Below are 14204 nucleotides of genomic sequence, written 5' to 3' on the forward strand. Positions count from 1 at the left end.
AATTATGACTCTCTCCTGGGCTGTATTTATACATAAAACCTCTTTTACTTTGCTTTCTAGTTATTTACGCTTCTATACCTTGCCCATGTCGGGGCTGTGCACTTATTAATTTCTGACTGACTTGCCCTTCTGCTTATTCCAGAAAATTTGTCTGGTTCCATGATAATAAGGGTGAGTGAGTATATGCTTACTGGGAATAGCAGGGTAGACACTGCAGGGAGGAGAGTTGAAAATCTTGAAATAAGAATGAGGCTCCTTGGCTGGGCATGGTGGCTCACACCTGTAATCTTAGCACTGTGGGAGGGCGAGGTGAATAGATCACATGAGGTCAGGGGTTCAAGACCAGCCTGGCCAAGATGGTGAAACCCCATCTCTACTAAAAATACAAAAATTAGCCAGGTATGGTGGTGCCCACCTGTAATCCCAGCTACTCAGGAGGCTGAGGTGGGAGGATCGCTTCAACCTGGGAGGCAGAGGTTGCAGTGAGCTGAGATCATGCCACTGCACTCCAGCCTGGGCAACAGAGCAGTGAGACTCCAAAAAAAAAAAAAAATAGAGAAAGAAAGAAAGAAACTAACTCCCTGGCATTCATAATCTGACAAGTTGGTATGGTTTTGTAATCAACTAAAAATTAGGAAAATCTCATGTGGGCTAGGAATCTGATTTGGCTACCAAATTTCAGGTCACCATGGTTTTATTTCATGATGGTTCCATAAAAGCTCTTTACACCCACAGGACAGCCTTTCAGGTGTTTTGGGCAAGGGATGTCAGAGCTGCCTCATTCAGAGTTTACAGTCATTTTTGGGCCAATTCCTCCTAGACTGGCCCACAAGACTGACCTCTTGGGAGTAAGTGTATGGGAAGCATTCTTGCCAGAATATTCTTCTATGGCAGAGGGCTTTTTCAGGTAAAAAAATCATCAAAATATGGTGAAATTTCAATCTGCTGTGTAAAGCACCATGAACTCTGGTTTGAAACCTGTATGGGGTGCTAGTAAGCTTGTCCCAAACATAGTTTTTAAATTCAACCTTTTTCGAATGTCAGTATCTTCCAAAAGTCGTTTTGTTGTTAAGATCTAGGTAACAGCAGTTTTCTGACAAAAAGAAAGAGTTGAAGATTTGGGTACATGGCACCTTTGAAGAAATATCTTAAATGGTTAAAAAAAATGATGATAATTTTGAAAGGAAGTATAAGAAAATAGAAGAGATGAGAAAGGTGATATGTAAATTTATACACTGAAGTCTGCTCTCTAATTCTTGGAATTACTGTGATGAACCCTGCCATGGACATCCTGTGGTCTAGAAAGGCACTGGGAAGCACCACTGGGCAGCCCAGGCTCAGTCCAGAAATGCTAATAGGAATTAAGGTGGTGCTAGTGAATGAGGACAGACTAGTCCTCCTGGACAAGACAAATGGGCAGTGAGGGACGAGAAGAGCTACAAGGCATGACATTTTGGAAAAACTATCCACCCACCCCTATAGAAAGAAAAGGACTGATGAAAAAAAAAGTCGTTTTCGAGGGTCAGATATAAATGCTTTTAAAATTAATACTAATTGAAGTTTTCTCACTAAAAGTTCCAAGGCAGTGGTTAAGCACAAGAATCACATGGAGGGCTTTCTAAAATGCAGATTGCTAAGGCCCCAGCCCAGAACTTTTGATTAACTTGTATTTCTGGCAAGTTCCCAGGTGATGCTGATACCTCAGTGTCTGAGGACTACACTATGAAAAGCAGTGCTCTAAGGTATACTACATAAAGTTGCTGGCCTGTGAATTTTAAGATACCAGGAGTATGACTTAAAGAATTGGCTGAAGAACAAAAGTCTTCATCACCCCACTTCTGCCTCCTAAAGTAAATAAATCAACAATACAAAACTCAACATTTCAACAACAAATAATACAATACCAAAACTTATCTGTAGAGATGGCTTTTATCAGTGAAATCATCTGTAAGCAGTGGAAAGCTCCTAATATACTTCCATAGAGAACAACCCTCAATGATAGTGTAAGTTTCCTGTCAAATTTTTTAACAGAAGCCAAGGCATCAGCGTGGTATCATTCCTGCATTTTTACCCACAGAGTTTTATGGTGGAACTCCCAAATCCATATTTTAAGCAAGAAGCATACACAAGCTGCTGAAGATTTTGCCGAGGTGAGGTGAAGGTTGAGTAATTCTGCAAATGTTTCCCTTTCCTCCAGTCTTTCAGATCCCTGGAGGCCTCTCCCAGGGCCTGTGGTATGGAGAGTTGGACTTGACCCTACTGTAAGAGACCCAACTTCCAAAGACTGCATCAGATGAAAGGCTCTCCATATAGACTACAGACTTGTCAGCTGGTTAAGGAGGCAAACAGAACAGTCTGCTACAAACTCCAGTCCATGTATCTGTGCTGAAAATAAAAGGAGTCTTCAGGAATCAAAGAAGAAAATATTTTTATAAAGAAATTTTATTGCATAATTCTTGTATACAATAAACATAGGAAAAGGGTTTTTAATGAAAATTCATGTCATTTTTCAAAAGTGTTGAACTGTCTGGAGAAAAATTATTACAAAGCTATCTAAGGCAAAAATAATATTTAACCATCTAAATGAAAGATAATCCCCTTTACCATTTGTTTTGTATTTAAAGCAAGACATTTTAAACACAAGTAATACGGAGAAGTTTTCAAATTGCTACGTCATTTGCATTAAGAATTTAAATGCATCTAAGAAGTGAAGAGTTTAAACACATGGGAATGTTCTCTAGTAACAGATATTGCTGCTTTCTTCAGATACATTCTGCTTGAATGTAAGGCTATACTTTTTGCACACCAACAGAATTCTGCATCTTCTAATGGTACAGTAAGAGCTGGAGTGCAGAGAGGGAAAGTCCCATGCACTTCCTATGTTAAATGGCATAACTCCCACAGATCACATACACCTTGCCATATTGACTCAGTTCATTGCACTCCATATCCTGCAAAAATAAATCTAGTGCTTGACAGCTGACATTATTGCTCACTGACGTTTTAGTAATATATTTCTTTCACATAAGACAGAAATATACTGAAATTTGATACCACTTAAACCCAAAAGCAATCTGGAATTAAACCACATGCATACACCCCACTTTTTTTCAATAGATGTTGCATTTTTCTTAAAGTCGATCCTGGAAAATGTGGTAGAAGAAAAACTGGCTTTCCTTGAAACAAAGACTAAGGATTAGAAAAAGGGGGCTTTTTTTTGAGTGAAATGTTAAGCCCTACGATATAAATGAAGGAACAATGACAATCCAGTCTCTGTGGAGAGGGAAGAGGCCTCTGACTGATCCTCCTTGTCTACCTCAACACTGTGGCCCGCGTCCCACGGACCCCAGGGGAGGCTATCCCACAGAGCTGGAGCAGCCGAGAGGTGCTGTGTGTGCCTCTGAAGGATGGGCTGGAGGCTGTGGCAAAGCCCTGAGAGACCTATTTCTTTGGCCACCCCAACGTGGAATCCTGGGGTCACTGGAAATACTAGGGCTTTCTCTGTGAGATTGGGAAAGACTTCTAGGATGGTCTGGACGCTGATGGCTGAGGTCTGGTCTTAAATTTTACACGTCATTTCTAGAGAGACGTGAAGCCTACGAATTCCAGAGTGAACCCAGGGCCTGGGGTGAAATGTCTTGGAACCTGACGGAACATCTGGATGCTCAGATAGAAACCTCTTATCTGAGCATCCAGATAAGACCAGAGCTCATCTGGAATCAAGTGTACACGACTATAAAGAGTCCACTGGGATGTCAGACTTCTTAGAGAGGTGCTTGTAGAGAGAGACATGTAGGAATGTGGACATGGCCACACTGACGCTGTTTGTCACAGATTTTCATTCTAATTTCTTGTTGTTTCTTTAAAATTGTCAAATGTCCCTCTTTCTTTTTTTCTCTTAGTGCTTACAAGGAAAGCTGTCAGTCTTCATAAACTTTCAAAGAGTTACAAAAATACGTATTTTTTAAACTACAATTCAAGATTAGCATCCAAACCTACAAACATGATGTACATTCGTCACACACCATACAACCTTCACACCTGGCTACAGCAATGTTGACTTACATCACCATTGTTTATACTTGTGAAAACTTTATTGTGCACAGTGACATCCATTCCGCCAGACTTAATGTTATAAAGCAGCTGAGCAGAGCTTCTCAAAGTAAAACTAGCCGTGTTGCTACAAAGGGAAATTCTGGCTCTTGGCCCAACTGTTTCCATACCAATCAGCTAAGTCAGCCTCCTCTCTGCTTCTTTCCATTTCAAATGCCTGGGCTTTGGCCTTTGAGGCAATTAGAACCAGATCAGTTTAATTTTACAACACTGATCTCAATTGTATAGCAATATAGTGAATTTGCCCTGAGAGTATCAATACATTTTACAAATATTATGAGTCCCAGTTTATGCATGAAGAAATAGGCACAGAGAGGCTACATGGCTTGTCCTTTGTCACACAGAAGATTATGTTGAGTATGAAACTTGAGCTTCCGTTTTAGCTTTCCATGTGAATGCCCATGTCTCTCCAGAGGTCACTTGGAGCTCTGTGCACAAGGGCCACCCCACTTGGATTCTGTTTGTTACTTGTACTGCCCTGTCAGTTTTTCTGCCCAGCACTGAATTTTTCAGTACCCAAGACTTCATCCTTGATCTTCTCTGCTCTCTCTCATTCCTGCTGCCTTGATGAAGTGTGTTGCCCCTAATATTTTATTTTACACAGTGGAATTTATGCCCTTCCAGCTGCAGCTGCTTTTAGGTGTGGAGAGAAGGACTTATAAAAAGGCGATGGACAGGCATTCTTCTTTTTGAATTTTAGACCAAGTGGGGCTCAATATTTTACAGTTGTCTTACATTTGAATGCTGCTTTCTTTTTCTTTTCTTTTTTGACAGGATCTCACTCTGTTGCCCAGGCTGGAGTGCAGTGGTATGAGCTCAGCTCACTGCAACCTCCGCCTCCCAAGTTCAAGCGATTCTCCTGACTGAGCCTCAGGAGTAGCTGGGACTACATGCATGCGCCACCATGCCCAGCTAGTTTTTGTATTGTTATTATTATTATTTTTTGAGATGGAGTGTCACATGGTCATGTAGGCTGGAGTGCAGTGGCACGATCTCGGCTAACTGCAAGCTCCGCCTTCCAGGTTCACGCCATTCTCCTGCCTCAGCCTCCTGAGTAGCTGGGACTACAGGTGCCCACCACCACGCCTGGCTAATTTTTCGTATTTTTAGTAGAGACGGGGTTTCACCATGTTAGCCAGGATGGTCTCCATCTCCTGACCTCGTGATCCACCCGCCTTGGCCTCCCAAAGTGCTGGGATAACAGGCGTGAGCCATTGCACTGGGCCTCCAATGCTTTCGATGGAAAATAAAATAAAATAAAGGCCTAACAGTGTGGTAATGTTTACTTCTCTGCCACAACACTCAGTATGCCCCTTTGGATCTGGCAACAATTTAACATAAGGAAAGACTTTAGACCTTCACACCCTTTCAGTGAGAAAAAAAAAAAATGACCTTAGCTCAAACTTTCCACAAAGCTGAACAGTCTCATTAAAACATCACTCCATCCTTATCTTAGGTGGGTCTGTGCAAAGGCCTCAAGGCCATGTGTCTTGCAGGTCTCCATGCCCTGCACTGCCCAGCTCTGGTCTCTACACTGCAGAGGAGATCTCTATTTTCATGTTTGAAGACCATGAACCCTCTGCTTCTGAATCAAAGGGGGAAAAACTGCAAAAGAAGCCATGTGCTCAAAGAAAAGATGCCAAAGGGTATAAGTGGCTTGTGAAGAAGTTTCACAAAGCTGTCTCCATTTGCTAAAGCTATAAACAGTTCTTGATCTAGTCAATTGCAAAATACATGGATGGCCAGGGCTTCTGTTTAAGCAAAAGAAGAAAAAATATCAATAGCACAAAACTGCCCTTATAGTTTTTGAAAAAATATATCTATTAAGATAACAATTTTGATTTTTTTAATAAGCTGTGCATTAAGTACACTTTGTTTCCATCACTCTCCATTACTCTAGAGCTCCGCTTTGTCTGCCTGGGCCGGGCTGGCGACCCCACTGCCTCCCTCGGCGGTGCCACTGCTATCCGCAGGTGTAAAAGACAAGGCAGCCGAATTTATGCAGTATCTTTTCCCAGTTGGACGAGGCCCATCATCAAAAATGTGCCCAAGGTGAGCACCACACTGAAAGAGAAGAACAAAACGTCAGGGAAAAGCATGTACAAAGCAGGCTTTGAGAGGAATTCACATTAAGCAGTTTAAATGGATGACCAGCCTGTAGAGAAATGAAGGAAACCATCGTGGATGATTTCTAATCCGCCTGTCAATAGCCGCAAAGATGGTTTCTGGCAGGCTTTGCGCCACATGCTGAGAACAAAAAACACTAGAATTGTGCATATCAGAAATCATTTAGGAGCCACGTATTTTTTGATCTGTGAAGTCTCTCAGCCAGCTGAAAAATGACCGCAGTAATTTTATGAATCAAGTTGACCCTTGATCTTCCCTTGTAAGAAACATGGCAGCATAAAATCTTTCCCCCGGCATTACTTTTGGCTTTGGATGGGTGGGTTTCAGATATGCAGAAGTCCACTGAAAAGATACTGTTTAACTGGCCATGACAGAGGTGATGTTTGCTTTCATGGGCAGTAAAACTTAACATCAGACAAGCATTGGATGTTCTTGGAACCCAGCGAAGCAATGGCAAGGCTCAATAGATTTATGTCACAGTCACCAGGGCTGCAAATGTAGCAAAAGGAAACATCTCTAGCACACACAATTGTTTTTTTCCTGGCTTCCAACAAGTAGTGTCATGCTGGCTTCTTTATCCAAATGAACTCTAATATAAAGAAAAGCAATAAGCTGTTTAGCTAAAATCAATTTTACTGACTATTCAAAAAGCTGGGGAAGAAGAGACCTAAGGTCTAGACAGAGGCAGAAGGAACATCATGTTGGTGTTTGAGAGAAATCCAGCCCAGAGAAAGTTTCTCCAAAAAGGCTGGCTCAGTGAACACCCCTACACTAACTGCGTTGATGCTGGGTACAGCTCCAGGAGATGAAGGTACATGTCACACTTAGATATCTACTGCCCTTTTCCATCAGGGATGGGGCAAACGAGATGGAGACACTGGTGCACCATATTCAAGCAGGCTGTGAAAATCCATCATTTATCATGGAACAAAGAAACCAAAGCCTGGGGTAAATGACTTCCATTCATTCGTTTATTAATGGAGTGCCTGCTATATGCCAGGCACTGTTTTAGACTCTGGAGTACAGGCAACAATCCCTGGCCTCATAGAGCTTACATTCTAGTGGGAGAGACAGACACTTAAGAGAAAATGTCTTTATAGTTCACAAGAAAACAAGTGAACTATAAAGCATGGAAGGTAGAAAGCAATGCTAAGGGAGCAAAAAAGGAAGGTGATATGAAATGTTAGATAGGGTGGTCAGAAGAGGCCTACCTGGGGTGACTTTGGAATAAGGACCTGGAAGAAGTATATCTCTAGGGGAGGGCATTTCGAGGAGAGGGAAGAGTCAAGATTTAGGTAAGAGTATGAGAGAAAAAGCATATCAATGATTTGTTAATTCTCACTGTGCTGATTTGGTGTATAAGACACTTATAAGTTTCAAGGAAAGAGTATGAATTCACAAGGGACTGGGGCTGAGATACCAAATGGAGATGAAGAGAGAAAAATGAGAGAAAGTGCCCATTACAATGAAAAGCACTAGAATCTTAGTTTCCCTGTTGAACATGCTAAGCTCAATTCTCAAGTATTCCCTAGTTATTAATAAATAGCAGAAATAGCAACTTTGACTGTATGGCACTTCCATGTTAAAAGTGCATTCTCATTTCACTGCCAGCAAACTCTGTCAGTTTATTAAAGAGCTAAAAATGAACCCTGAACTGATTTGATCTATTGCCTAGAAAATATGAAACAGGCCTAAAAAACAAATCTTGTATTATTTTACCACATTCGATGCAGGTTTAGGTAATATCAAGGCTGACAGGTCAGATTGCTTTTCCTTTCTATAAACAATTGATGCCAAATTTTTAGGCATCCACAGCTAAGATGAACCAGTAAAAATACATATGCTTGCCCAACGGACACAGGAAACACCCATTTCTGCCTACCAAAATAGTCAAGGTGCTGTCCAACAGGAACCAGTGCTCTCGGTCACCAGTGTGTGTGCACAATTACTGATCTCAGATGCAGCTCCAGCCCTTGGATCACTTGGCATTTAAGAGATGAAGTTTTCATATACCTAAAAGCCTTAGGGGTGTGTGTGTGTGTGTTTAATGAGAGAATGCAGCTATCTGGGAAAAATAAATGATATTGCCTTTGCTAATAATCTCTTGAGCATCTTTAGAAAATATTTCTATTTATTCTACACCAAAAATAAAGCATAGTGAGGATATATTTGAAGGTGTTTAAGAATGAGTTATATGGTCTTAATTTCCCAAATCATATTTTAAAAATCCAAATTACAGTAATTGAATCTGTTGAACTGGGTGAGTTTTCAACCTGTAGTTTCATTTGCTAATCTGGTACTAGTATTCTGGTTAAATAGAAAGGAAAACACTGATTCTAGGTGTGTCCCTAATCCAAGGCAAAAAAAAAAAAAAGTGAGGAAGAGAAATTATAGTTAGAAAAAGACTATGAAAACTATTTGCTAACAAATATATGGGTTGAGGATGGGGGTAGAAAAATCCTCAGAAATGGTTTGAGTCCCCTGAAAATGATAGTTATGGCTTCATTATACTTGCCACAGGGTGTTCTGGAAGAGTCATAGCAGCCTTAGATTACTAAGGGAAGAGCATCGTCTCAAAACATAGAAAGGTGTTCATCTGTATCTGTGGCACCACATACATCCCCGCCCCACTGCCGGCAAAGCCATTTGTCTGAGGGAAGCCTAACCACGCAGTGCCATTCGAGCCTCCTCCCAGGTAAACCTAGTCTCCCAGAAAGGACTGTTACCTGGTTTCTTTGAAAAGCGCACAAGCCTCGAAGGCTCCTCCCTGAGAGTATGCGCATGGAGCCCACTCTTTGCAGCTTCTAGCCTTGGGAAAGCTGGGAGGATAAATGGAAGTTGCCAGAGGAGCATTGTTTCTTTAGCTGCCTGCAAGCTCTGCCTCCCAGGCCCCAGCCAACTGGCAATGTGTTGGGGTTTCTCAGTACACCTGGTTGTAACTGAAACAAACTGGTTGCTCGATGAAGAAATCTCTGAGACCTGCTGTTAATGATTTATTTCAGGATAGAATCTTTAGTGTGCATTTTGAATGTTGTTTTTAATGGTTATGTGTTTCTTTATTTCACAGGTAAATGTACCTGAATATACTGGTCTTCATTCCGAAGAGCATCAGATGATTGTTCAAAAGAAAAAGTTTGAATTCTCACAAGAATCCTTTATTACCTAAGCCTCCCACTCAGAAAAGCTGGCAGCTAAAGAACCTGCAGAGAACCAAGGGAAAGGACCCCCTAAAATAAGTGTTTGAGCATCAAATTTAACATAATTCCTTAAAATCTGACTGCAGTTCTCAATTGTATACATAAGAAACACAAATAGTGTATTCAACACAGTTACATTTTTCTGCACTGATGTATTTCCCACTGTCTTAGAGGTTTTTCTCCTAGCTATTCCTAGGATGTTTGGGCTTTATTATTGTCATTTTCTCTTAAGTGTTTGATCTATGAAATGAAGCATTTTCAAAGCAGGGCTTTTACACTTGGACACATGGGGCAGGATGGGAAAAGTTTTAAGAAGAAAAGCAATTTACTTTGCCAGTAGTATTCTGTTTTCTCCCACTGTTATTGAAGACACTTGTGTGTAAGTGGGGGCTTTTTTTCCTCTGTGCTTGTGATATTAATCTTTTGCCAAGGAAATGACTGTGAAGTCACCAGTTTAGCATTATGATTTTACTGAAAGATCAAGAAAAAGAGAGATGGGCTGTGAGTCTGAAGCCCTATTGTAACACATGTGTATCTTTAATCATCAGCAATATGTGAGTTGTCATCTGTAGAAGATTAATAAGGTTTGGGGTTTTTACCAAAAACTGCTTAACTTTTGAAAAATACTTTCTATTGGTGCATATTTACCTTTCTGTTGATTTGGCTGACTTAGAACAAATTAATAATGATCTTAAACAAACTTAAGGGACTATACCATAGACTCAAGCAGTAATAGCAGCACTCATAAATAGACTCCAACGTGGGTAAATTCAGAGATCTGATGGTTTCCTTAAAAAATATTACAAAAAGTTAAGTGATTTATTAGTCTCCCATTTGCTCCAGCTGGAGGATTTTGATCTGAAGAAGGAAGAATTCCCCAAGTATTCTAGAAGGAACTTACTTCACTGAACTGCAGGTTAAACTGTGGAAATCTTACCTCTTTGCACTGAATTTAAACTCCTGACAAAGCGTTGCTTAACAGGCTGGGGTTGGAGGATTAGGGACAGGCTGTCGAATAATTATTCATAGTAGTCAGTGAAACTGGAATAGAAGCAATGTATTTTATCACTAGTTGAAAATATAAATTAAATCAAGGAAAATTCTTTATAGCTGAAAATTGTTACAAGATGGCTGCAGCTGGAGGGAAAATACATGTGCCCACCAAAGCGAGTAAATTTAAGATGAAGATCCTCTTTGGAAGAGATAACTGAAATGTAATTCCTCAATTCAGTAGGTGGAATAGCAAAAGAGAACAAATAAAATTGCAACAGAAATCAGAATATAACAGGGTACCCATAAGCAACAATTATAATGAAGACAGTGAAGAATCTCTCCGACCCTTGCTTGTTTTCAGTGCTGTCAATGCAAAGATTAGGCAGTGTGCTGTTTCCTACACAACAATTCTTTTAGAAGAACCTCACTGCAAGACTTCTAGAAAAAGTGGTGATAGGACTGAACCAATCTGAACTCTCTCAGTAAATCTTTACTAAAAACATTATCTGAGAAGTCACTGGACACATGGACAAACCTCTTTACAATGTACTGTAAAGAGGTGGTAGGCTATTGGCTCCCAATGAGTCTACAATTCCTATGCAAATATGAGGCCTAATTCACTGCATGCATGGTGTCATCCCTACCACAATTTTTTTTAAAAAAGGATCCTAAGCACTGAAGTGAGAATTAGGTAGGAACCAAAAGAACAATGAAATATTGCCATATTGCCAAACTGCTGATCAGGTTGAGTTGATTCAGGTTTTGTCCATGAAGGCTCAGTTCATTTGTAGAAGTTGGCAGTTAAAGGTTCTTCGTATTTAGATATTCCATCTTTACCAAAAGGAAAGAAATACACCACATAACACATCCGACTGAAAATGTCTACAACACACTAAAAGCATCTAATAGATTTTTTATAACACAAACCATATTGAGGCAATTCAGTCCAGAGAAAAGACAAGCCACGTAAATTAAGAATACAACAAGAATTTTAGAAAGAGAGCAAACCAGAGTAGTTTCCCACATTATCTCACCAGCAAAATAATAATAATAATAATAAAATAAAACTCTTAAAAAATGGGAGAAGTTGGCTGCATAAATGTCTTCTTTTGAGAAGTGTCTGTTCATATCCTTCACCCACTTTTTGATGGGTTTGTTTTTTTTTTTCTTGTAAATTTGTTTAATTTCTTTGTAGATTCTGGATATTAGCCGTTTGTCAGATGGATAGATTGCAAAAATTTTCTCTCATTCTGTAGGTTGCCTGTTTAGTCTGATGATAGTTTCTTTTGTTGTGCAAAAGCTCTTTAGTTTAATTAGATTCCATTTGTCAATTACACCATGGAATACTATGCAGCCATAAAAAAGGATGAGTTCATGTCCTTTGCAGGGACATGGATGAAGCTGGAAACCATCATTCTCAGCAAACTAACACAGGAACAGAAAACCAAACACCACATTCTCACTCATAAGTGGGAGTTGAACTATGAGAACACATGGACACAGGGAGGGGAACATCACACACCAGGGCCTGTCAGGGGATTGGGGGCTAGGGGAGGGATAGCATTAGGAGAAATACCTAATGCAGATGATGGGTTGATGGGTGCAGCAAACCACCATGGCACGTGTATACCTATGTAACAAACCTGCACGTTCTGCACATGTATCCCAGAACTTAAAGCATAATAAAAAATAATAAAATAAAATAAAATAAACGGGAGAAGTTCTGAGCAGAAGAAGAGACTACATGAACTGAAAAACTGTAAGGTAAAAGAAGATAAACAGATAATGAAAAAATAGTGCTAAAAATGAGAAACTAGGAAGTAAAATACAAGTGACTGCTCTAGCATGGGAACTACTAAATCTTTTATTTTATCAAGTCAAGGTAAAAAAAGATGCCTGAGAAAAAGGAAAATTTTAAAAAAAGAAAGAAAATTATAAAACAAAAGGAAAATAAATGTGAATGGAACACACAAATAAAAGACAGAGAAATTGAAATGAAAGATACCCAGTCCACTTGAATTCAGTACGCTGTTTTTGTGCTTAGGTGGCAGACACCCCCTCCTCCATCCACAAGGGCAAGGGTGTGGCACACATACCATTCGTTAGTGCTGGAACCTCATTCTCTCCTGCATAGAACTTACTTTACTCCAAAGCGTGTATTTTCATACATGCCTTAGCGGAACAAATTCCTCTCCCTCTTTTCTTTAAGTTTAAGAGTTCTATTTAAGAAAGAGTCAAACACTTTCTAAATATGAGAAGTGAAGGCTGTGGAAAAAGAAGCCAAAAGGGAGCAGGTCAGTGTTGGTTCATCACACAACTGTTAGGAAAGAACAGGAACAGTCACCTTGGGCTTTAACTGAGGGGCCAACAGCTATGCTTGGTTTAGCCTGACTTCTTTTAGGAATGTTGCCTAATTTTGGCATTGTTTGTGGGTTTCATTTCTCTTTGGTCACTGTAGGACATTTTCATAATGATCTTTCCTAGACTACTACTGATGTTATCTATGTGACTGGCACAGAGAAAGAAAGAAGCTTATTCCAACAGTGAATTATAAGAATTTGTCACAAAGAGGTTAGAAAGTAGGGCCATAAGGAAAGTTAATATCTTAAGGAATGTTAATATCTTATGCTTCACCTTTCTGTGCCTTTTAAATTTAGTTTTCATAAGATTCAATGTTTGAAAATGGGTTCTGAGTGAAAACGAGTTAAAACGATCATGTAACAGCATTTGTAGCTTGAAAAAGAAAATAAAAGAAACAACGATTAGTCTTAAAAGAGGTTTACTAAATACTGTGTACCTAAGTTACAAATTAATGTAAGCCATCCTACTTATAGTTTACCTTTTTGTGACAGTTATAAAATCATCAATCAAATTTAATTGAATTTAAAACTAAATTGCAGGCTGGGCACGGTGGCTCATGCCTGTAATCCCAGCACTTTAGGAGGCTGAGGCAGGTGGATCACTTGAGCTCGGGAGTTCAAGACCAGTGGGGCAACATGGTGAAACCCCATCTCTACCAAAAATACAAAAAATTATCTGGATGTGGTGGTGTGTACCTATGGTCCCAGCTACTTGGGAGGTTGAGGTGAGAGGATTGCTTGAGCTCGGCGGGTGGAGGTTGCCGTGAGCCAAGATCATGCCACCGCACTCCAGCCTTGGCGACAGAGTAAGAGCCCATTTCAAAAACAAAAAAAAACCCAAACTATATCGCATTAAGCCAACTGCTGGAAAATCATGAGATTTTTAAATTTTAATGACTCTTTTCAACCTGTCTATCTATCTGGGCACCATAAAGAGCTCTGGAGAGTACCCCAATTCAAGTCTCAGCTCTGCCACTTAAATCCACATAAGCTGACCCAAGTTTAATTGCTCTTTGTGCCTCAGTTTCCTCAACTGTAAAATAACAGAGAAAAAAAAGGACCTACCTCAGAAGGTTATTGTGAGCACTAACCAGAGGAGCTTTTAAAAATGCTGCTCCCCACACTAAACCTGTCCAATTACATTAGACCCTCTGTGGGTGAAACCCAGCACCAGAAAGTTCCACTATCACCATCAGAGACTCCACTCTGAGAAACAAGAGTGAGCTAAAAATGTGATTCAGATAAAATATGAAGTCTAATTTTCAAGAGAGAGAGTAGTCCTCACACTTGAAGGACAGGAGACTTGCCAGTCTTTTTTTTTTTTTTTTAATAAAAACAAAAATTCATCAGATGGTTAGGTTCAAACTAACCTCCCTCCCTACTTGGTAGTAAATATGCCACCTACTCCCTAAAC

General features: G+C 40.0%; 1 protein-coding gene across 12 annotated transcripts in view; it reads right to left on the minus strand.

Annotated features, from left to right (window-relative positions):
* The window catches only part of MSRB3 (methionine sulfoxide reductase B3), a 211744-nt gene that overhangs the window by 20290 nt on the left and 177250 nt on the right, over positions 1-14204 (minus strand). For 4 of the 12 annotated variants that reach the window (XM_063786394.1, XM_001163080.6, XM_054664167.2 and 1 more), the window contains one exon: positions 4797-6177. The exons of 7 other annotated variants lie outside the window; for them this stretch is intronic. In XM_063786394.1, coding sequence (XP_063642464.1) covers positions 6010-6177 — 168 coding nt within the window. In that variant the 3' untranslated portion in view covers positions 4797-6009. Of the gene's footprint in view, positions 1-4796; positions 6178-10484; positions 12696-14204 lie in introns of those variants that run through there. One more of the 12 variants, XM_054664168.2, reaches the window with a different exon arrangement.

Source organism: Pan troglodytes, chromosome 10 (genome assembly GCF_028858775.2).
Source record: "Pan troglodytes isolate AG18354 chromosome 10, NHGRI_mPanTro3-v2.0_pri, whole genome shotgun sequence".
Classification (NCBI taxonomy): Eukaryota; Metazoa; Chordata; class Mammalia; order Primates; family Hominidae; genus Pan; species Pan troglodytes.